At 45.2% G+C, this 24,095-nt stretch overlaps 2 protein-coding genes and 2 long non-coding RNA genes across 4 annotated transcripts; 2 read left to right on the top strand and 2 right to left on the bottom strand.

Annotated features, from left to right (window-relative positions):
• Nucleotides 1-108: 108 nt before the first annotated feature.
• LOC120689439 (pentatricopeptide repeat-containing protein At4g13650-like) lies at nt 109-16,166 on the top strand. The gene is made up of 4 exons (XM_039971706.1): nt 109-1,165; nt 6,937-6,940; nt 7,941-9,236; nt 15,997-16,166. Exons 1-4 carry the CDS (start codon nt 572-574, stop codon nt 16,164-16,166), a joined length of 2,064 nt encoding a protein of 687 aa, XP_039827640.1. The 5' UTR covers nt 109-571.
• LOC120692469 lies at nt 4,531-5,722 on the top strand. The gene is made up of 3 exons (XR_005682641.1): nt 4,531-4,803; nt 4,916-4,993; nt 5,404-5,722. It is a non-coding gene; the product is annotated as an uncharacterized LOC120692469 (long non-coding RNA).
• Nucleotides 16,167-21,285: 5,119 nt separating the features above from the next.
• Nucleotides 21,286-21,901, bottom strand: LOC120691184. Its single transcript, XR_005682130.1, has 2 exons — nt 21,567-21,901; nt 21,286-21,468 (listed from the first exon to the last, which is right to left on the bottom strand). It is a non-coding gene; the product is annotated as an uncharacterized LOC120691184 (long non-coding RNA).
• A 619-nt stretch (nt 21,902-22,520) lies between these two features.
• On the bottom strand, nt 22,521-23,610 carry LOC120691182 (zinc finger MYM-type protein 1-like). Its single transcript, XM_039974191.1, has 2 exons — nt 23,128-23,610; nt 22,521-23,041 (listed from the first exon to the last, which is right to left on the bottom strand). The coding sequence occupies exons 1-2, from the start codon at nt 23,550-23,552 to the stop codon at nt 22,840-22,842; spliced, it is 627 nt and encodes a 208-aa protein (XP_039830125.1). The 5' UTR covers nt 23,553-23,610; the 3' UTR covers nt 22,521-22,839.
• Nucleotides 23,611-24,095: the final 485 nt, after the last annotated feature.

Here is a 24,095-nt window from a genome sequence, read left to right as displayed (position 1 = left end):
AGTTCAAAATCAGAATATTGACTGCGGATTACAGTATTAGTAGTGCAATGAATTTACAGGTACAGTGGGGATTGATACGTGAGAGGCATGGCACCTGGGACAGCCGGAACCGAATCCAAGTTTTGCCGCCGCCGCCGCCATCTCCTGATGCTGATGCTGGCTTCGCCCCTACGCCGCGGCGCCGCCCATCTCGATTTGCCATTGCCATCGCTCATGCGCTCTCCATCCCCGCATGAAGCCCACAACGACGGCAGCTCTCTTCCTCTCCTCCCGACCTGCCATTGCCCGCAGCGCAAACATGCTCTCCACCCTCGCCGGCTCCACTCCCACTCCCACTCCCACTCCCACTCCCACCAGGGAGAGGGACCCCTTCGCCATCGCCCATGCCCTCTCCTCCATCGCCTACTCCTCGTCTTCCTTCACCTCTCCACCATCCCTCGCCACGGGCTCAGGGCTCCACGCATAGTGCATAAAGCTCGGCGTGTCCGCCGACACCTTCACCACGAACTACCTCCTCATCTTCTACAAGAGGCGCGGCCACCTCGCCGGCGCGCTCCGCGTGTTCGACGAAATGCCGCACCGGAACCTCGTCTCCTGGACCGCCATGGTGTCCGGCTCCGTGCGCAACGCCGCGCCTGACCTGGGCCTCCAGCTGTTTGTCTCCATGCTCGGCAACGGCCTCTGCCCCAACGAGTTCGCTCTCGCATGCGCGCTCGGTGCTTGTTGCCAGTCAGCGGTGGCCAATGCCAGGCTCGGCCTTTCCGTTCACGGCCTCGCTGTCAAAGCTGGCCTGGATGCCAATCCTTATGTGGGAAGCTCGTTGATGCTAATGTATGCCAGGCATGGGCGTACTGCTGCTGCGGAGCACGTGTTTGCAGGCATTGTTTTCAGAGACCTGGCATGCTGGAACGCGATGTTGGAGGCTTATATCTCGAATGGATACGCATGTGATGCGATGAGGACAGTGGTTCAGCTGCATCGCTGTGGAATAACGCCTGATGTTTTCACCTATATTTCAGCTGTAAAGGCTTCTTCGATCAACAGCGAGTTAAATTTTGGGCGGCAGCTACATGGTCTTGGCATCCACAACAGGTTCGAATCCAGTACTTCAGTGATGAACGCGCTTGTTGATATGTACTTCAGAACAGGACAGCAGGACATGGCTGTTCCAGAACCGCCCAAATTAAACCGGTTTAAATACGCTAACTATCATCTTAATTGTTAATCTAGTTGTCATGCACTTAAAATGATGTAATCCGGCAGCCTGTTGGGTTAAGGATCGAATACACTGGAAGTCTCGCACGAAGACGAGCACAGATGATTACAAGCAGATAAAAGTTCTCAAATTTAATTTATAATGCGGAGTTTTGTAAACAAATTTACATAAAATATCAGAGTTCAAAATGCAGCAGAAAACAAATAGAAGTTTAGTTTAGAAAAACAACGATAACTACGATGACGTGAGGACACCACATCGAGCCCACCGATGTGAATCCTAGTTAGCTCCAACCAGCAGCAGCTACCTGAAAACATGATAACAACAAACCCTGAATATACTAATACTCAGCAAGACTTACCCGACTAGTGGTATATACTTAGCCGACTCCTAGACATGCAAAGCTTTTTGGCTCTGGAGTTATTTTGCTCAAAGCTACTAATGGTGGATCCTTGCTTTCAATATTTTAGCTCAAGTTTAATGTACAAATATCAACTAGGTTTGCATAAACATCTTGAGCAAACATGGTACATCATATTATATTTTCCAAGAGTATCATAAACATATATTCCATCCTCGTCTTTCAATTCTTATTCCACTTCTTTACTACGATGTGACGCAGTGACCAAGACTCTCATATCCGCGAGTCACGGCGAATCGATCCGATTTAACCTTGCAAGGTGGACCTAACTCACACGACACATGCAAACCACGCCGGGCCACACGCGTCAGCTGTTTCCATCATTACCACGACATCTGAACCACGCCTGCTAAAACCCAGGTGAAGGGCCCCTCACAGCGAACTCCCAGAGAACCCGGAGGCGACATCCAATCCAACACCCGCCATCATCCCACGCCCAGCGTAGCAGGATGGAATTCAGAGTATCGTCGTAAAGTGGTACACAGTTTACCGGTTTCGACTACCTCCTACTTCCGGTATGTGGTTACTACTGTTCAATCCTCGGTCATCAGGGCCAACAACGGTACGGTCCTCAATCGACACAGGCGGAGGTCCACTTTCCAAACATTTCATATCCGTAATCCAATTCCTCTCTGCCCGGTCTCCATTTTTTTTCTTTCCTCACGGATTCATTCTCAAGCCACTTTTCCATAAATAACAAAAACCTATAGCTCGCGAGTGACAGCAATCACTCGACTTCTACCGGATCCTAGTTAAGCATGGCAATACTAACGACACATGTATACTAGTATAGACTCAAAGGTACCTAGGGAGAAACATGCATACTAGGGTTCCATACAACTCCTAAAAACGTAAATGCACAAATACTTAAATAAACATTGAACACTCAAATTAGGGGTTATGCTCTGGGGCTTGCCTGGGTTTGACACAAAGTCAGTTAGCTTGTAGTCTTGCACCGGCTTGACATCATCCCAGTCCAAGCATGCACTCCAGTCGGTCCTTCCGTCTTCTGGATTAGTCCACCCGTGCACCATCTTCTGGCTCGGCTTCAACATTGCCCTCCGGTTCCACGTGTCGCACATTTAGCGTACCTAGATGATATGCAACAATGCAAATGCAATGCAATTAAAGGAAAGACAGGACTGGACAATCATTTATCGAGTAAACACAACAAACAAACTCAAAAGGCAAAAGAGTTGGTGCTGCAACACGAGAGTTCATTTAAGTATTTTAGCCTGAAGTGTTTCCTTTCGAAAAGCATTACTAAACTCATTTAGAAAAGCCAAGCAACATGTAAAGCAAGAAGGGTTAGATTAGAACTTTATTTAACTAGCAAGTAAAAAAAAAAGCATGAGCGAACACCAAGACCATTTAACTTAACAAGCCAACACAAGCAAGCTAACAAAATTAACCAATAAACTGGTTCTCAAAAGTTAACAAGATCTACACATGAGTAACACAATAGCAAGATAAACTAACCAATTAAAGATCTACAACATGCACACCTCTTCTGATCATGAAACTTTTATGGTGGATTACACATGCAAAGACTAGGATGCTGTATAAATATTGCATGCACATGCTTTATAAACTAATTACTACCGACAAAACAAATTTTAGTTTAAGTTAAGCATGTGAGAGCTAGATAAATGCAAAACTCACTACAAGAAATATGAGTATCCGTGACGAAAATCTAAATGACGAAAAACGAAAATGTCATAGAATAGCTGCCATTCTGTGACGATTTAAGCAATATCGTCACTAATCTAAGGTAGACAAGTACCTTAATGACGAACATGAATTTTCGTCACAAAAGATGCAACAATCAATGACGATATGACAAATTTGTCGTCAAATATCAAATAGTTAGTGACGTTTTTGTTTCATGATAAATGTAGGTTCGTCACTAAATACCAAACATCATAAACTTATTCTTCATTTAGCCTTCTAGGGAGAGTACACCTTTGAAGTCCTAGTCTTCCCTCTCAATATGATTAAGAGCTAACATTACTTCTTCACACTAAAATATAACAAAACCTTATTTCACATGTTTGCTTACATAAAAAGACTATTAATAGTTTTACTCAATAATACTATTTTCAAAAGGACACACTTCTTTCATATGTGTGCGAGCAACGACGAGCAATAGCGCTACTCTAGGATGGTAGGGATGGTTACGGTGCATGCATCTTTTTTAAGGTCCCAAAAAAGTTTTAAAAATGAAACGAAAGAGGTAATCCCATTTAGTGTTAACTGACAGCGTACATTCATAGTTATCATATTGACTAGCAAGCTACATTGATACAAGGGTTCTGTTCGGAGAAATAGCCAAGAGTTATTTTGAGGGCTAAAGTTTAACTCAAGAAAATAGCCCTTAAATGAAATAGCCCTCCTGTTTGGCTCCCTTTTGGCTATTCAGGGGTGGGCTAAAAAATAACCCATAGATCCAAACAGACCAAGGTGATTATTAGTTCAATTTTTTTATTAGTATTTTTCACTAGGTCTATTTGATAGAATCATTTAATTTGTTAGTAGTTCAATATTTTTGTGATACAAGGTGATTATTAGTTCAAATATTTTTTAATAGCAAAATTCTTAGGCAAAATATGAGTCCCATATTATTTTCAGATAAAAAAGTCAGACATACTACATTCGGCACATAAAATTTTGGTGGCCACACTTTTATTTTGAAAGTTTTGGCGGTCAACCATGCATCCGTCAGAACTGAAAATACCCCCGCTATCACCTGCGCGCGCGCGGCCTTCAAAATTTGGAATCCAAACGCTCCTGTCCACACGTTCCCTTCTTATCCCTTCGTCTCTCCCTCGTCTGTTCTCTCTCCCTCCTCCGTACCAAGAACCAAGCACCACACACCACCAGCACCAAGAACCAAGCGCGTGGCCTATTCCCCAAGTTCCATGCGTGGCGCCGCTGCGCCAGCGCACGCAGCGGGGTGATGCCCTCTGCCTGCCTCGTCGCTCTGGCCTCCATCACCGCCAGCCTCAGCCTGTTGCGCAGCACAGCATGCGAGCGGACTACGGCGAGGTGCGCACACTGCTTGCTGGGGCCATACGCAGCGGCAAGAATGGGTACACGGCCGGGCTCCCGGAGTACTCGCACGCCATGGCGGATGGCTACATTGGGCGCAAGGAACGCCGCCGAGCAGGTGCTCAACTTCTCCCAATCCCCCCAATCCATTGCAACTAATTTCGATCTTTAATTTAGATCCAGTTTCTTTCTTGGCTCATGAGTCACGATATGCTCTCTCCCTGTGACAGGATTTGGAGTTCGGGTCCTGTCCAATCCAAGCTGCCCTTGACTTTGTCCACGATTCAAGCACCGCCGGCAGCTTATAGGTAACAATCACTCCATTCGCCCCAAATCTCTATTGCTTCTTTCACTGAGATGCCATATGTGCGTGAGATGCCCCAAATCTTAGGAATTCATAGATGCATTTCCTTAATCTCCTCTCTGATGACTGAAAGAAATTTCACATATTAGTTAAAAGGCATCATTAATGTGACATGTCGTGAAGCTAGATGTTCTGTCAAGCCAATTGGCTTCCATTGATTTACTTCAGTTGAAGCTTATCTCATCTGAAAATCAATTTATGTGACTTCTATACAGCTTTTCATGTCCTTAATTAGAGTAGATATCTTTTTTTTTCAAAGGAGCGGTGGATTGTGAAACCATGTTACAGCTATATTGTGGTTTCTTGTCTTTTCACGTATCTAAACAGGCAACTGATTCATGTTTGTGTGAGCAGGGAAAACCATGCAGAGTGTCGACATTCACATGGTCAACATCAGTGGTCAACCATGTTTGCGTTAGCTGCACACTGGAATCAACTACGGCAAACGATGATTGCGGCCACCATCTTTAGGATCATTTGTTCACACTGTCCTTTTTGTGTATATTTATTTGTATATGGTGGTGAATACTTGTGACCAAGTGCTGGTCTTGTATAAGTAAAAGAATTCTAGGATGATTGTCTAATATATATATTTATTCTTTTGAATGGTTTTCATTTGTCATCTACGTGTATTTGGATAACCTTTTATGACAATGTGGAGATATTTTCGTCACAGAATAGCTATGTATGTAGAGGATTTGTGATGCTTTGGCGATATTGGATGATAAAAAATATCGTCATAGAATGTATAAATTTAGTGATGATAATGTAATCGTCATAAAATACATTACATGATGTTATAAAAATTGTCATAAAGTATGTTTGAATGACGATAAGTGAATCGTCACAAACTAGTTCCATTCTATGACGATTTTGTGAAGAACGTCACCAATACTATTTTGTGACGGTCGTTCTGTGACGATTCTCATGACGCAGGCTAAATGTCACTATTAAGCTTCTATGACGAAAACCCATATTTTTTGTGACGATAATGGATCATCATGGATAGTCAAATCTCTTGTAGTGACTCAACATTTTCTATAAGCACATGGCCATGTTAAAAGTTTAGAAGGCATAAGAACATCATCCAAGGGCAATGGAAATACATTTTCTATTTTTATACATTTCTATGTACTAAGCATTTAACAAGTTAATTCAAGAACTCGGTCATACTGCACTTAATCAGCTTGAAATTTTTACCACAGCACACACCTCACAAGAAGAGCCTACCATAAAAATTTCATAGCAATTTGAGTAGTACAACTAAATATATGAATTTATGTCTAACAAACATAGATAAATATCGAGAGCAATATTTTTCTACTAACACATAAACTTTTATACCTCTACTGCACAGATCTTCTCACAAGGATTCCAAAACATATTAATTTGCTATTTCACGATTTTTCTACTATTTACTATGCATTTTCAAAGTTTCAAGCGATTTGGTCCCTGAAACACTATTTCTATGAGTCTATGACAGTGCATAAACCCCCCTGCATTTGTCTGAATTGCTGCACGAGGCCCTCCACGTGAAGTTGGAACAGAGGAGGTGCTCACGAGCTCGGTTTGGCAAGGGGAGGCCATGGCGGCTGCAGTGGGGTGGTGGGGAAGCACAAGGGGCTCTCCTAGGGCCGATTTGAAGCAAGAGCCGGAGTCGGAGGTGGTCTGTAGGGGGGCAGCGGCGGAGCAGCAGCTCGAGCTGCGAGGGCGCGGTCATTTCGGTGAGGGGGCAGCCGATGTAGGTTGGGGAAGGGGCCAGGGAGGATGAGGGCGTCGAGAGGGAGCTCACCACGGCCTTGATTCGGGCGGAGGAGAACCGGAGGAAGGGCTCGACGTGCAGGGCAAACGGCAGCCATGGCGAGCGACGTTCTTGCCAGCGTCGAGGCCGGTCGACGGCGCAGCGGAGCGGCACGGAGATCAGCCTGGCAAAGGGCATCCGCGGCGCGCAGTGGCTCGCAGAGGCGCGGCACATGAGTTTGGGGTGGCCGGCGACGGCGACAGCGGCAGAGCAGGGGAGCGGCGGCTTGGCGCTCGGCTCGTGGCCGTAGCGGCCATGGCGCGGCGCCGGGCCGATTCGGCCGGGGAGAGGCTCGGTCGGGCTCGTGGAGAGGCTGCGGAGTTTCGGGGCGAGGCGAATCGGCTCTGGGGAGTGGAAACGGGGCGGGAAAGCGAGGGGTGGTCGGCGCGACGTCGACGGCGCTCCGCTCGTCTCTGCTCGTCTCGAGCTCGAGGAAGGAGAAGAGGAAAGGCGCAAGGGCAACGTGGCCTCGGGGAGAGGACAAGGACGCGCTCGAGCGGAGGCCGAGGATCGCCGACGCGTGGAGTCGTCGCTGGCATGGGCGTGCGGCATTGGCGCCGGAAGCTGTGAACAGATGGAGAAAATGGTTCAACGAAACTTAGCTCGATTTTGACCGTCCAAAACTCAAAATTTCATATAGAAACTCGAAAAATTTTAAGAATGAAAGTTGTTCAAAATTTGATTTCCTCCAACTTTTGTTTTAGGCAAAACTTCATTTGAAGATCAAATCATGGTTTAAAATTTGAAATGTTAAAACCAAAGCATTAATGTCCTATTCAAAGCAAAATTAAAAGTTTTCTTCACTTTTTGCATAGCAACATCAAAATCCACCAATATGAAAGTTGTTCACAGGATAAAACTCTAAACCTTTGTTTTTAGGCAAAAGTTTATTTGAACAAAAATTTAAAAGTTATTTTTAAAACATGTTTTATTGGATTTGAAAAATAGTCATCATTTCATGTGTTAACAAGCTAGCAAAATGTAATTAAAAACATTTTATGCATGCACGGTTAGTGTTAATGACGATGTTAAAAACATGATTACTCCTAATTACTAGGAATTAACACGTGAGGTGTTACAATGGCCATAGCTATCTTTGGTAAGATTCGGCAAAAGGACACTGTCTCCTGGAACACGGTAATTTCCGGTCTTGCCAATGATGAGGAAGTGAAGGCAGCTACAGACTGCTTTGTCGACATGTCACTATATGGTTGTAAACCTAACCAAGTTACATTATCTGTCATGCTGAGGCTCTGTGGTGCTAAGGAGAACACCTCCCTCGGTCTTCAGATCTTTGGACTTGCCTATCGTCATGGCTACTCTGAGAAACTACTTGTAGCGAATGCGGTCATCAACATGCTGTCTAGATGTGGTCTGCTCCACTCTGCTTATGGCTTCTTCAGTAATCTCAGTGTCAGAAATATTATGACATGGAACGAGATGATTGCAGGCTATGGTCTGCACAGTAGTTCTGAAGATGTAATGAAGCTCTTCCGCAGCTTGCTCTGCTTTGGATCAAAACCAGATGAGTTCACCTATCCAGCTGTTTTGTCTGCATTCCAACAAGCTCACGACTCAAGAAACCATGAGCAGATCCACGCATGTATTCTGAAACATGGGTTTGCTTCATGTCAGTTCGTCTCGACTTCACTAATCAAAGTAAAGGCAACCCTTGGTTCAGTTCATGGTTCACTGAAAGTCATCGAGGACACTGGCAAGATGGATTTGGTATCATGGGGAGTCACCATCTCTGCATTCTTGAAGCATGGCCTGAACGATGAGGCCCTTTACCTTTTCACTTTGTTCAGAGATGAGTGCACACAGGAGCCTGATGAGTTCATCCTGGCTACCATCCTGAACGCTTGTGCAAACGCAGCATTGATAGGGCAATGCAGATGCATTCATTCCCTCGTTGTCAGGGCAGGGTACAGCAAGCACTTCTGTGTGGCAAGCGCCTTGGTTGATGCGTATGCAAAGTGTGGCGATGTTACTGCTGCTGAAAGTGTGTTCACTGATGTTTCGTTGGTGACTAATGACACCATACTGTACAACACCATGCTGACAGCTTATGCCAACCATGGTCTGATCCATCAGGTCCTCGGGCTGTACCGAGAGATGAAAGAACTTCAACTGGCTCCAACACCAGCTACTCGCCAGCGCCGCGACATTCCCCCGCCATTGGTCGCCGTCAGCACCATCCTCGGCAGCGGCGTCGCTCCGGCCTCCACCGCCAGCGACCGGCCGCCGCCGCTCGGCCTCCACTGCCGGCCGGGCGCCGTCGCCCGTCGCCGAGGTCGGAGGAGCCGCGGCGCCTCGTCCTCGGCCCCGCTCGGCCTCTCACCTCCGCCTGGCAACGCCGCCGCAGTTGCCCCGTCGGTCCGCCGCGGTTGCCCTGCTCGCTCGCCTCCGCCCGGCAACGGCGCCGTGATTACTCCTTTTTTTTAATTTTTTTCTTCCAAAAAAATAAAGGAGATAAATAGATGGGGGCTTTGAGATAATGGCTGCTGCTGGACCTCGAAGCAAGATTTAGGAGCCGAGAGATAGGAGCCGGCCCCCAAATAACAGATAGGGCCTTGATTTGAGGGCTCCTGTTGCAGTTGCTCTCTGGCCACGACAACGCGCCCGCCACGACCCCTCAGGTAGTCAGGTCCTCCTACAACTATAACATATCCCCGGGCTTACCATTTTTTCTTTGGTAAAATATCTCCTACAACTATATGTATGAAAGTATACTTTACGTTGTCTGTCTACCAGAAAATAATTAAATAATGGCAGGACATGTGTATATTTTGTATGGTATATTTGTACTATGCATCTTTTTCTTTTTGACGTCAGGATGTAAGCATAATCTATCTGAAAAGCAACAGGATGTGAACTATTTGCTTGTACAAAGAAATAAGAGATCAGGGATGAGGGGCATTATATACATTTGTCTTTCACAACAAATCTACTATGAAGATTAAAATCCAGGGAACTAAAAGGACTCCATTCTCAGAATCTACAATCTAGATTCTCATAATTTGAAGATGATGCAAACTGGAGCTTAATTTCAATGTTTAGCCGCAAGAACTAGATGAGAACGTAATGATCGACCCCTGGAATTTGGAATGCCTGTCTTTTGGCTAATTTTGCTATCACTGGTATTGCAAAATTGCATCAATCAGTGTGCTGAGTTCTTGCATAGAACGAAAGATGTAATTTGTAAATAAGATTTATAAATATTCAACATAATAATCTATATATTGCCCGTAGCAACGCACGTGTATTTTTTTTCTAGTTGTCATAATAAACAAAAATGTGTAAAAGTGCATGGGCAGAGTTGTCCGATTGTCCAAAAATTAACATAGCAGGAGTAAAATCACAAAGTTTAAAAAATGAGGCAAAATCACCATTCGGCTGCAAAACAGGGGTATAAATGTTTTTGCCCTTTGAAACAAATACCTTATTCTTTACTATATATATATATATATATATATATATATATATATATATATATATATATATATATATATATATATATATATATATATATATATGTCACCACCAGTGGTATATATGCAAATGTTAAAAAAAACACTGGTATATATTCAAGGCATCTAAAAGCCCTCCACGTATATCCGTGTCCACAGATACACGCGTGTGTACTTCCATGAAAAAGATGATTTGTTTTCTTAGGAGAGCCACGGCGGAGTATTAGATCAGGCCGGTATATGCATTTACTTCCGCACATTATGGAAACGCTTGTGTATGGAAATTTCTTTACTTTTTTAGAAAGTTACACATAAGAGGAAACTCTCACGTCGCATTATAATATTTGCTAGCGCCCAACGAAATTCCAAAGGATTAAATGAGTAAAGGAAGTGGTGAGTAAAGAGTATACTCTATAGCCGGCCATAGAATAGCTTATTCTATAGCCAGGTCACCTGGCGCATCCCAATTGACCACCTGCTAATCCGGCCCGTAGGCAAAGCCACCGAGCGAACTGAACGGACGAATGGTACAACGGTCATTAGTTCACGGCGTAATCAGCGGCACAGCGCCAAACAAGGAGGAGCTGCTGGGAGCAATATTGCGTAACGAACCGTCCAGATACATGCATGTGCAGAGTACATGCAGGTTACCACATGCCGCGATGCACTTTTGGTTACATGTACGTACTTGCAAATGTCGATTACGAGAATAAAAAACTAGGTTGACTGTCTAATTTTATTTCAAAAGTTAAACAATTTGTAAAGCAATAAACAATTCATTTACCACGATGGCCTAGGTCAAGTTACTAGATTTTATACTTCTTGTATTTGGTTATCCTCTTTTTTTTTAAAAAAAAATAATTGTAAGTGATTTACTAGAATCAACGCCCTTATCTCTATACTTCTAAACGCGGCCCAAGCTCGGCCACGGCATTGCGCCACGTCGCCCGCAATTCCCGGCCGTCGGATCGGCCGGGCGGACGGCCTAGATCTTGTGTTTCCCGGTCATTTTGCAAAAAAAAACCTCGACATTTTGCAAAAAAGTCCTTGAACTTAGGACATTTTGCAAAAAAGTTCCCGGTCATTTTGCAAAAAAGTCCTCGAACTTAGGCCATTTTGCAAAAAAGCCCTCGACATTTTGCAAAAAAGTCCTCGAATTTAGGCCGTTTTGCAAAAAAGTCCTCGAACTTCCTTGGAATACCAGATCTTGCGTTTCCCAGTCATTTCGAAAAAAAGTCCTCGAACTTAGGACATTTTGCAAAAAAAATCCCCTAACTTCCTTGGAATACAACCCGCCGTCTTTTTCCTCTCTCAAGAATTTTCTTCGAAATACCCTCGAATATTACTTAAATTATGTAACAATCCGTTTCATTCATTACTTCTACACTAGCGACACTATACATAGTATTCGACTACCAAGACACATTCGAACCAAAACGTGTCCAACATAAAATTTGCTTAACATTTCAAAATATACAACTTTATTACAGAGCATATTTTTAAACTCAAAACACTTCCACAATTCATTCACACCAATGCTTATATGAAATCCATTCTACCTATGATTCGGACACTGAAATATTTTTATGTCAAAAAGTTTTGAATACAAAAAATCACTCAAAATTTGAAAATCTAAATCCCTGCTACACAACAAAATTTTAAATTAAAAAATATTTTCATAATTCGTTCACATAAATATTTACCCCTAATTTCTTAAAAAAATACCATCACGTGTCTACAGATTGCTAACTTTCATGATTCTAGCTTGAACTCTCCCGTTTTCGCATTTATATTAAGCTTCCAGCTTAAGAAAAAATGTACAAATCTTTCTTTTTACAATTACAACATAAATTCTATTTACAAAATTCCCAAACCTACAACTAAGATCTCCGGGACTCCATCATCGCTTTCTTTGTCCACTTAATCCCCACCTCCATGTCAATTGTATAATCCTCTAGACATAGCCTACGCTAATACTACTCACAGGTCATCTACTATACCAGCCCAAGCTGGCGCGCCAAAGGTGCGCCCCAGTTTCTAGTGTCTTTACTAGAATTATGCCTGCTGCCATTTTAAATTATGTTTTCACTAGACATTATGCCCTTGTCTACAGTGGCGGAGGTAGGATGGAGAAGAAGAGGGGGCTGAATCAATGAAGTTGTTAATTTGTATAAAATTTTAATGGTGATTTAATATTTTGCTACAGTAATTTTAGTGTAATTATTTGCTTTAGGGGGGGCTGGAGCCCCCCGCCCCCCCTTTGCATCCGCCGCTGCTTGTCTATGGTTAACCTTCACGAGAACTTACATACATGACAATACGCAATTACCGAAGTGGCACTATCAAGTTACTATGGCCTACTCTCTCTCTCTCTCCCTCTCTCTCTCCTATTGTCGTAACTCATTGTATAAATATTGTACAGAACTGAAAGTGTCGTATTATTGTACATCTCTGATTCTAATAAATTAGGTATCATTTGTAGTAACTTCGTCATCATACAATTGCCGTAGATCATTTTGTTGTGATTGCTTCATGATAATTGTTTCATCATTATAGTTATCGGTACCTTGGAACAAAGGCTTTTCACAGAATTATGGTAACTCCCCATCCTAATCATCATGCTAATCCATCATACGTAACTATTTTCATGGTAAATTTAGTCTCCTGATTAAAGTGTTTGTTCCCCAGGCTTGGTGTCAAATTGTGGTAAAATGATATATAGTGACTCAACCATTCGAACTATCATATACCTATTTCATGGTAAATATGTCTCATCATTATATATAGTAACCGGTTTATGCAAACAGGTTTACATCTAATTAAGGTAATTATCCATCCTAAATATCAAGTTGAGTCGTTTGCATTATCGTAACTATTTCTTGTCACTGTGCCCTACTATTACATCTAGCTAGTTAATCGTTCTTAGTTTCTCCTATATATACACGATGGGCTCTTTATTCTCGTAATGCATACATGTATTCTCGTAACCCTATATGGTACACTTGAATGCAGATATGGACGGTAGCTTGCCAGGACGTACCGATATAGGAAGCTGCATCAAACGGTGATTTCGTGCTGATATTAATGGCAGGAGTGCTCCCTGCTGATTTGGTGCCAGATGGAATTATCGTCACCTCGGGAGGGTCAGCAACCATTAAGGCATTAAGTAAGCACGGTTGATCCGTGATTCTGGAGCCGGATGCGCTTGGTTGGTGCATCAATTGGCCTGGACACAAAATAAGCTATTTTATGGCTGGCTAGAGAGAGAGAGAGAGTGTGTGTGTGTATATGTATATATGCGATCGTGCAAATTCTAATCTTTAGTTCCATCTCCATATTTTCCAAATACACTTACAAAATAAATCATGGGACTGTTAGAAAATTAGTTAAATTCATGTTATTTTTAATCCACGGACGCCAGGAAGTAGTCGTAAAGATCACGATCTCGTCGATAGCCGGGAAGTAGTTGTACGCGTGACATAGACGAACGAAAGTGAGCAGTCGCGCGAAATCGTGCTCCCCAAAATCCTGATCGCACCCGAGCAGGTGTCGCAGATGCGGGCGTGGTTCCGGAGGCCCTGCTCTCACCGGTTCTGTGCGTGCAGAAACTAGCCATGGGAATACTCGAGTGCAGCAACAGGAGAAGAAAATAGCTCTAGGGATGTCTCACGTCTCACGTATCACTTATAGGAGAAGAAGCACTCGTTCCTATATGTGCTCAAGGAAATCAAGAGAACCCATTTTGACGTTACTGCTCAAGGAAATCAGGAGAATCAATTTTGACGTTAATAGCAATTGATGGACATCATCACGTCAGTTACCAAAACTGACCCACATAATATCCATAAATTGAATAGTAACATGCATGTGTCTTATTAGCTGGTTAATTGACAAAATCAATTCTTTTAAACAGCTGAAACACCTCACGGCTTGGTCCTCTTGAATTACTTGCAATATTGGTATCTCCTAACATTGATAGTGTGCCTGAATTAATTCGGATTTAATTGAGTTTAAATAGGCCAAGGCCAAATGAATCCAACAGGGACTCCATCCATATTCCTGGCATATGCACGTACCCTATATATAGCCACGAAGTCTAGGGCCGTCGATGGCTTCTTCGTCGTTGACTCTTTTCGATTTGATAGATTATTAGTCAAAAAAATCTCAGGAGAGCATAAGCATATATATAGTAATATTTCAAAAGCAACAGAATAGGCCTCCGTCGTCTATCATGGCAAGCCTGTTGAGAGATGTGATGACAATGCTAATGCTGACCCTGCTCATCGGATCGCCTGCAGAGTGTAAGTTTTGTATATTTTTATTTATTGCTTCTTCGTAATCAATTAGATTTCATGATGGATCACATAAATACATATGAACGAACAAGATCATCTATGGAATGAAGCAGGTCGTCATCTGGAGGCTGCTGGGGGAAGTGCTACTGCTGGTGGTGCTGTCAACTCAACATCATGGTTAGGCGAGGGCAAGGTCACAATCATATGGTGCCTCCCAATGCAGTGCAAATACTTCGGCCCTAGTTGGAAGGACTGTTACTGCTGCGGGGATCCATATGAGGCTAAAAATTGCTATCTTACCAAGGGCGAATGCAGGGCTAAGTGCCCCGCCTGTAATCCCATATGCCCCCCGTCACCGTCGTCGTCTCGTTGAGTACCCAAGGATGAAGTCGATCGTCAATAATAAAAGACACATACATCAGAAGGTGTCATTATTGTAACGAAGTCAACGGTGCTATGTGAAATAATAATATATTTAGTGCACCCATATACTTATGGGAGAACCAAGAGAGTGTTCATTTTTACATATTTTCTTTCCCCGGTCATACTTTCTTTCTTCGGTCATACTTTACGGTCCGGAATTTGGAAACGCATGAAAAATCTTGTTTTGTTACCATCATTAGGTTGATTATTGGCGATCAGGATTGTCGACACGACACTTAGCGTGCCATCAGGATTATCATTTGGTTTTGACATGATTAGTGTTATCATTCTTGTGCTCGGAATAAAGATATCCAAGCTACTATTAAACTCACTAGAAAAAATGCCCGCGCGTTGCTGCGGGACGCTATGAATATGTACCTTCATTTTTATAGATGGTGCATCATAAATCAACATAACATAAGCAATTGATAATTTTCTCATGATGACATCTGGAAGTAATTTGCATTTGGTGCCCGACCAAAAATTGATATAGAAGGAAAAATGTTCATGCGTTGCTACGGGCAAAGCGGATATCCTTATTTTGAATTTTTTATAGTATCTTTTTATTGAAATCAAGTAGCGGCTCATTATAAAAGAACATCAGATAGATATTTAGAAGTAGTGTACATGCATCTTGATCCTAATTAAAAACAGTCATCTCCACACCTAAACAGATTGCTAATAAAAAATAGTACGGAGTACAAGTAAAGTTCACCATCACGCAATACAATGCCTACCTCTTTTTGATATAAAGTCAATCGCTTTCGTTGAATTTGAATTGTCCACGTGATAATCCAATCATTGATCTGGCAGTTTTTGTATGAAAAATAGCCGAAATCAGGAAGTTACATAGAACTGTAAAAACCTGTCTCGCTTACACTCTCACACAAGAGCAAGGATGAGGACAGAAGGGCGTACCAAATGTGAAATATTATGACATGGAACGAGATGATTGCAGGTTATGGTCTGCACTGTAGTCCTGAAGATGTAATGAAGCTCTTCCGCAGCTTGCTCTGCTTTGGATCAAGACCAGATGAGTTCACCTATCCAGCTGTTTTGTCTGCATTCCAACAAGCTCACGACTCAAGAAACCATGAGCAGAATAGCAGATCCACGCATGTATTCTGAAATATGGGTTTGCTTCATGTCAGTGCGTCTCGACTTCACTAATCAAAGTAAAGGCAGCCCTTGGTTCAGTTCAGGGTTCACTGAAAGTCATAGAGGACGCTGGCAAGATGGATTTGGTATCATGGGGAGTCACCATCTCTGCATTCCTGAAGCATGGCCTGAACAATGAGGCCCTTTACCTTTTCAATTTGTTCAGAGATGAGTGCACACAGGAGCCTGATGAGTTCATCCTGGCTACCATCCTGAACGCTTGTGCAAACGCAGCATTGATAGGGCAATGCAGATGCATTCATTCCCTCGTTGTCAGGGCAGGGTACAGCAAGCACTTCTGTGTGGCAAGCGCCTTGGTTGATGCGTATGCAAAGTGTGGCGATGTTACTGCTGCTGAAAGTGTGTTCACTGATGTTTCGTTGGTGACTAATGACACCATACTGTACAACACCATGCTGACAGCTTATGCCAACCATGGTCTGATCCATCAGAGCAACTCCAGTGGACTGATTAAAAATGGGCCTCTATATTTCATTTTGAGGGCCAGTTTTAAAAATTTAGAGGGCCAAATGAGAGGTGTGCTCCAGCCCAACTGACTAAATAGGGCCTCTATCCATCTGACCAGTGGGCCCCGTCTCTCTCCTGTCTTCTCTCCCGACGCGCTCCCGTCTCTCTCCCGCTCGCTCGCCGCCGCCCCGACGCCCCCACGCCGCCCGCCAGACGCCAGCGCGCCGCCGGCCCTCCTCCCCAGCGCGCCGCCGCCTCTCCTCCGACGCCGTCCCGGAGACCGTCGGGGATCTCGTCCTCCGACGCGGCGATGTTGCAGGCGACGCCCTGGAACCGCCGCTGCTCCTCCGCCGGCGTGTCCATCAGGTTCCACAGCTCCAGCATGCTCGCCACCAGGTCCTGCAGCTTCTCCATCCGGCTCCGTTTGATCTCCCTCAGCCTCTCGATCTCCGACGCCAGCCTCGCGATCGCGGCGTCGCTGAAGTCGCCGGCATGCTCGTCGCCGCGGCGGGCGGCGGCGATCTCCCTGGGATCCATGCCGAGCACCAAGGACGAAGACTGCAACAAGCCCATGAGCTCCGCAACCTTCCTGGTGCGGCTCTCCTGCCAAATTTCAAAACAAGAATATAATTATCGTAAAGAATCAATCAGGATTCAGGAATCAACTCCTCCTTCAGATAAGAGCTCAAATTAAATGTGAAGAATCGATCAGAACTGGCCTTCTCCGATTGGAGGTGGTGCAGGTAGGCCCTGAGCTCCTCGAGCTTGGTGAGCGTCGGAGCCGTCGACGACGACACGAGGCTGCTGCCCGCCGCCGCCGCCGAGGTTCATGTCCTGCTGGATCCTGTTCACCTGCTCCTGCTGGACAACGACGTCAAGAACCACTGGAACACCAAGCTCAAGCGGCGCCTGCTCGGCGGTGGCCGGCGCCCGAGGGCGGAGACGCGCCTCCAGCTTCTCACGAGCCCAGCCTGGCAGCACAGCTACTTCGCCTCGTCGGCGCTCGAAAGGATGCAGGCGAGCGTGCGTCTGCACCGGCAGCACCGGCAGGCGGCTCATCGCCTCGACAGCCCGGCGGCGGCCTTCACCTTGCACAACTACGGCAACCAGCTTGGTGGTGCGCCGCTGTGGCCGAGCCCGTCCCCGTCGCCTTCTCCTTCACCGACGGCGAGCGAAAGCTCAGAGATCCGACCGCGGCAGCTAGTAGCTTTCACTGGTTACTCCGGCTGCGGGAGGCACCTGGAGGAGCTCCGCGCGCGCGCCGCCAGCCTCCGCGCCGGCAGCCGCGAGCTCGCCGTGCGCCTCAGCGGCGAGGAGGCCCGCGCCGCGCTGGTCTGGCTCCCCGGATCTACGCCGCCGCCGCACGTCTCCCCAATCCTCCGCGCCGACACCTCCACCACGGCGGCGGGGGAGCACAGCACCGCGAGGACGCACACGGCGGCAAGGCGCCGGAGAAGAAGCGCCGCCGCCGCCTCGCTCCCAGCACCGCGAGGAGAAGAGAGAGAGGGAGAGGAGAGAGAGGGGATAGAGGGAGGATAGAGGGACCCCAGATTTGTGGGCTTTGCCCCAAAATTTGGTGGGCTACCAATTTTAGTCGCCTGGATAGTCGCCCCGTTGGATGGTGATTTTTGGCCCAGAGCGTCTAAAATGTCGGATAGGAACCCGGATAGTCACTCGGCTGGAGTTGCTCTCAAGTCCTCGGGCTGTACCGAGAGATGAAAGACCTTCAACTGGCTCCAACACCAGCTACTCGCCGGCGCCGCGACATTCCCCCGCCATTGGTCGCCGTCAGCACCATCCTCGGCAGCGGCGTCGCTCCGGCCTCCACCGCCAGCGACCGGCCGCCGCCGCTCGGCCTCCACTGCCGGCCGCGCGCCGTCGCCCGTCGCCGAGGTCGGAGGAGCCGCGGCGCCTCATCCTCGGCCCCGCCCGGCCTCTCACCTCCGCCTGGCAACGCCGCCGCAGTTGCCCCGTCGGTCCGCCGCGGTTGCCCTGCTCGCTCGCCTCCGCCCGGCAACGCCGCCGTGATTACTCCTTTTTTTTCTTCCAAAAAAATAAAGGAGATAAATAGATGGGGGCTTTGAGATAATGGCTGCTGCTGGACCTCGAAGCAAGATTTAGGAGCCGAGAGATAGGAGCCGGCCCCCAAATAGCAGATAGGGTCTTGATTTGAGGGCTCCTGCTGGAGTTGCTCTCTGGCCACGACGATGCGCCCGCCACGACCCCTCAGGTAGTCAGGTCCTCCTACAACTATAACATATCCCCGGGCTTACCATTTTTTCTTTGGTAAAATATCTCCTACAACTATATGTATGAAAGTATACTTTACGTTGTCTGTCTACCAGAAAATAATTAAATAATGGCAGGACATGTGTATATTTTGTATGGTATATTTGTACTATGCATCTTTTTTTTTGACGTCAGGATGTAAGCATAATCTATCTGAAAAGCAACAGGATGTGAACTATTTGCTTGTACAAAGAAATAAGAGATCAGGGATGAGGGGCATTATATACATTTGTCTTTCACAACAAATCTACTATGAAGATTAAAATCCAGGGAACTAAAAGGATTCCATTCTCAGAATCTACAATCTAGATTCTCATAATTTGAAGATGATGCAAACTGGAGCTTAATTTCAACGCTTAGCCGCAAGAACTAGATGAGAACGTAATGATCGACCCCTGGAATTTGGAATGCCTGTCTTTTGGCTAATTTTGCTATCACTGGTATTGCAAAATTGCATCAATCAGCATGTGCCTATTTTTGATGCATTGCTTCATGGAAATCTGCTTCATATCTATGACTGAGATTCTGAATTTGGCTGGGTGCCGCAGAAAACCCATGCTCATATGTGTTGTCGTGATGCTCTACTTCCAAAACAATACACTGTGGTTAAGTCAGTGGGCTCGGCAACTATCATGGCTACAACCAAAACTCAAAGAAGTTCTAGATGATTACTGTTTTTATACTGTGTTGGCAACAGCAGAACCTACTGTAACCTATTTGAAGATCATGCAAGTGTGAGCTCAAGAATTTATCAAGGTGCTGGCAAGATCATTTTCAAAGTTCAGTTCTACACCCTGGTGACCGAAGACCCTTGAGACCTCCACTTTCAAAAGGTAGTATTATTGTGTGATCTTGGTCAAAAACGACACTGTTCATTCAATTTCACAGCTTGAGGACAAGCTATCGCTTAAGGAGGGGGGAATGTCATGACCTGGGTATGGGCCATGCGTGAGTAGTAATCAGGCCTGCGAGCCTTGGTTGTTGGGCTGGAAAACCCCATGTAAGGTAGCCCATGTGGGTGTTATATATACCAATGCTCTCTCTGAGTCTGAGACTATCAATCAATGAATGAACTAATCAATTATCTTCCAAAACCCTACTGATTCCTTTCTTCTCCCTCCACATTCTGAGACGGCGCCGCCGATCTCCTCCGCAGATGATGTATTGACAGTACAGGGCCTGTCAAGATGATGATGTGCTCGCCGCCGGTGCCATCTAGGCATCATCGCCGGGCTTGTTAGCTGCCGGGCTGCTGGCTGGTCGCCGATCGCGAGGTGCTGTCGACTGGGGCGCTGAGTTCGCCAGGCCATCGAGAGGATCGCCGGGCTGTGAAGATAGCGGCCGCTTAGGCATGTAATCATCGGCCATGCCGTGGGCACTGCACTGGCCACTGCCGGGCCGCCGCCACCGCCAAGATATTCGTGCGTCGTGCTCGCACTCAATCACCACTCACGCTTTAATTAATCACCCCTCATGATTAGCACCGCCTCTTCCAAATTCTTTCTTTCTTTCTTTCAAATAATATTTGTAAACTATAACTAACTTGGCAAAACAAGTAGTAGTAAAAAAATATTCAGTTGTAAGTAACTCGCACCCTGATGACTAATAATTTATCCGAATGAATGTGGATGCAGGGTGCTCATATTCGTGCGTCTGATCGCCTTCACGCTGTTCGTGATCTGGCGCATCTCGCACCGCAACCCGGACGCGCTGTGGCTGTGGGTGACCTCCAACGCGGGCGACTTCTGGTTCGGCTTCTCCTGGCTGCTCGACCAGCTGCCCAAGCTGAACCCCATCACCCGCGTGCCCGACCTGGTGGTGCTCCGGCAGCGGTTCGACCGCGCCGACGGCACCTCCCGCCTCCCCGGGCTCGACATCTTCGTCACCACGGCCGACCCGTTCAAGGAGCCCATCCTCAGCACGGCCAACTCCATCCTGGCCGCCGACTACCCCGTGGAGCGCAACACCTGCTGCCTCTCCGACGACTCGAGCATGCTGCTCACCTACGAGGCCATGGCGGAGGCCGCCAAGTTCGCCACCGTCTGGGCGCGGGCCCGAGAGCTACTTCGAGCTCAAGAGCCACCCCTACATGGGCCGCGCGTAGGAGGACTTGGTCAACGACCGCCGCCGCGTGCGCAACGAGTACGACGAGTTCAAGGTGCGGATCAACGGGCTGGAGTACGAGATCAAGCAGCGCTCCGACGCGTACAACGCCGCCAGGGGGCTCAAGGACGGCGAGCCCAGGGCCACCTGGATGGCCGACGGATCCCAGTGGGAGGGCACCAGGGGCGGATCTAGGAAAAAAAATGGGGGGGGGGGGGGCTGAGGGCTGACGCAACCAACAATTATATTATCTCAATTCTCATAATAGAGCAGCATCATAGTTCAAAGTAGCATATATAAAAACAGAGAGGAATAATACAAATTACATGTTGAAAAAGTAGCCAAAGACAAATCGACAATTTCTCCACACCAAACACCTACTTGATACCCATTATTCTTCATGAGGAGCAATCTGCACAAGATTTAAGAGAAAATTAATTGGCGAGAAATGGCAGATAACAACTTGAAAATGATTTTGAATATTGGAAAAGAATGCACAATGGAGCATACCACTAAATTCTGTTTAGGCAACAACATACGGCGTTTTTTCATCTCTTCAAAATGTTGCATGATTTTTTCATTACCAATGCTTCTAAATATCTGCTTCTCAATGTAGCATATCATCAAGTCATTGAACCATTCATCCCCCATTTTGTTACGCAAGTCTGTCTTTATAAGGGACATAGCTGAAAACACCCTCTCAACTGAAGCCGTGGCCATCGGAAGTATCAAAGTTAGCTCAATGAGCCGATAAACCAATGGGTAAGATGTGTGCATTGTCTTCGTAACCATAATTTCAGCAACTTTTGAAAGTTCTTTACATCCACTAAAATATTGAGTTCTCCTAGCACGGATTGATAAAGTCCTTAAGTTGGCCCGGTAACAATAAAAGATCCGCAACATTGAAATCTTCAGCATAAATTTCAGCAAGTCTCACGAGTTTATCCACATCAAAACTAGAGAAATTATTCCTTGGATTAAGAGAAGCCAAGCATACTAATAGCTCTGAACTAACTTCATTGAACCGATGATTCATCTCTGACATAATAGCATCAATGGCAGCAAGGAAAATCTCAACATTGTAATAATGCATATTTGTTACCTTTTGCCTTCTACGTGCAGATGTCCCTCTAGCATTTACTTCCTTGTCCATATTGGGCACTTTAATCTCATTTTTATCACAGAATAACTTCACCTTTTTGAATAATGGCTCCCATCCATTATCCCTCATATCCTGCAAGCGATCTCTGACATCCATTATCAAATTCATTGCTTCAACAATATCTTGATCCTTCCTTTACAAAGCCTTTGACAAACTGTCTGTAGTGCTCAATAATTCTATCATCAAGTGCATGATGAACACAAAATCAAAGATTTCCATTTTACCAATTAAACCAAAAGCCCCACCATTACATGTTGGTTTAATAGAATCCTTCTTTACAATCTCTAGTACCTCTAAGATAGCCTCCCACATTACCAAAATTCGAAGCAATGTTTTAAGATGTGAGCCCCATCTAGTATCTCCAGGTCTAGCTAGACTACTTTCTTGGTTCATACCTCTTCCAGTTGTAATCTCACCATTCTCCAACTTTTGTAGCAACACATCATGATGTTTTGCAAGCAATGCATCCTTTCTCATACAAGATGCACCCACAGTGTTGACTATTAAAGGAACATAGTTAAAGAAATCTGCAATGGCGGGGGTAGAAGTTGAAACAGCAACAACCACTAACTGCAACTGGTGGGCAAAGCAATGCACATAGATAGCATTTGGATTTATATCTCAAATCAATCTCTGAACACCATTAAATTCACCTCTCATATTAGAAGCACCGTCATAACCCTGCCCACGAAGCATAGAGATGGATACCTTGTGGCTGGAAAGCATATTGACCAAAGCTTCTTTCAATGCAGCTGATGTACATTTCTCAATATGTTTAAGTCCAAGAAACCTCTCCATGATCTTTCCTTCATCATTCACAAACCTGCATAACACATTCCATTGTGTGTTACTAATAAATAAAATTTAAAATTGTGAAATTAAAATGACATAATCCATGAGACTACTAACCTCAAAATCATAGCCATTTGCTCCTTTATTGATACATCTCTAGACTCATCAATTAGCACTGAGAAATGCCTACCCCGAATCTCATCCATAATCACTGCAGTGACCTCCTCTGCACAAGCTTTGGTAAGGTCCTTTTGTATATCAGGAGCCAACATTTGACAATGTTTAGAACCTTTTTCATATGCATCTTTCACCTTCTTTTTCTTGTTCTTGTACCAGTCAACCATCTCTCTAAATGTACCTTTGTTCAGAGAAGTAGAAGACTCATCATGTCCATGAAAAGCTTCTCCTTGTTCAATGAGAAATCTTACAATTTCTAAAGAAGAGGTCAAACGAATTTTGTATCGAGCTTCTTCCTCTTTAGTGTACTTAACAACTTTGTTAGTCACACTTGTCCTCTGGTTCATGAAGTCGTCACACTTCATAATTGCATTGTTGTGAAAGTGGGAGGCAGCATGCTTACCAAATCTTTCCAAAGCCTTCTTCCATTTCTCATAACCTTTTTTTGCAAAGACATCACTCCCAAATTTTTTAAGCTTGCCGGGCTGAAAGAAAAGATAACAGTACAAGCAAAATGCAGCATCCTTTGATTCACTATACTCCAACCAATCATATTTTGCAAACCAACTTTGTTGGAAGGATCTCCATTCACCACTTTGCCATTTGCGAGGAAATGAAATACCAACCGGTTGAGTTGGTCCTCTCAAAGCATATGCTCTTTTCACTTGATCTCTAATTTTAAATGGATGCTCATCAATTGGTATGCACATTCCTGGGTCACTAACAATATCCGAAGAACGAAATTCCATCCGTGATAATTTTGGTGGCCTTGTGTTCTCATTATTCTCTAGGCTAGGAGTACTGCTACTGCTTGAATAATAGTTGAACAATGTTCTTTTCGACATCTTGCAATCTAGGGATGAATTCAAGGTTCAATTGGCTACTCAGTATACTAAAAGTAACAATTT

The sequence above is a fragment of the Panicum virgatum genome, chromosome 9N (assembly GCF_016808335.1).
Source record: "Panicum virgatum strain AP13 chromosome 9N, P.virgatum_v5, whole genome shotgun sequence".
Lineage (NCBI taxonomy): Eukaryota > Viridiplantae > Streptophyta > Magnoliopsida > Poales > Poaceae > Panicum > Panicum virgatum.
This window is presented reverse-complemented; position numbering and strand designations above follow the sequence as displayed.

What these genes read in the sequence shown, in the direction of transcription:
- LOC120689439 (XM_039971706.1), top strand. Translation starts at nt 572, where the DNA reads ATGCCGCACCGGAACCTCGTCTCCTGGACCGCCATGGTGTCCGGCTCC. An exon ending in TGCCCCGTCGGTCCGCCGCG is followed by an intron (nt 9,237 to 15,996) that starts GTTGCCCTGCTC and finishes AGATGATTGCAG; the next exon opens with GTTATGGTCTGCACTGTAGT.
- LOC120691182 (XM_039974191.1), bottom strand. Translation starts at nt 23,552, where the DNA reads ATGAAGTGTGACGACTTCATGAACCAGAGGACAAGTGTGACTAACAAA. An exon ending in CAAATGGCTATGATTTTGAG is followed by an intron (nt 23,042 to 23,127) that starts GTTAGTAGTCTC and finishes TGTGTTATGCAG; the next exon opens with GTTTGTGAATGATGAAGGAA.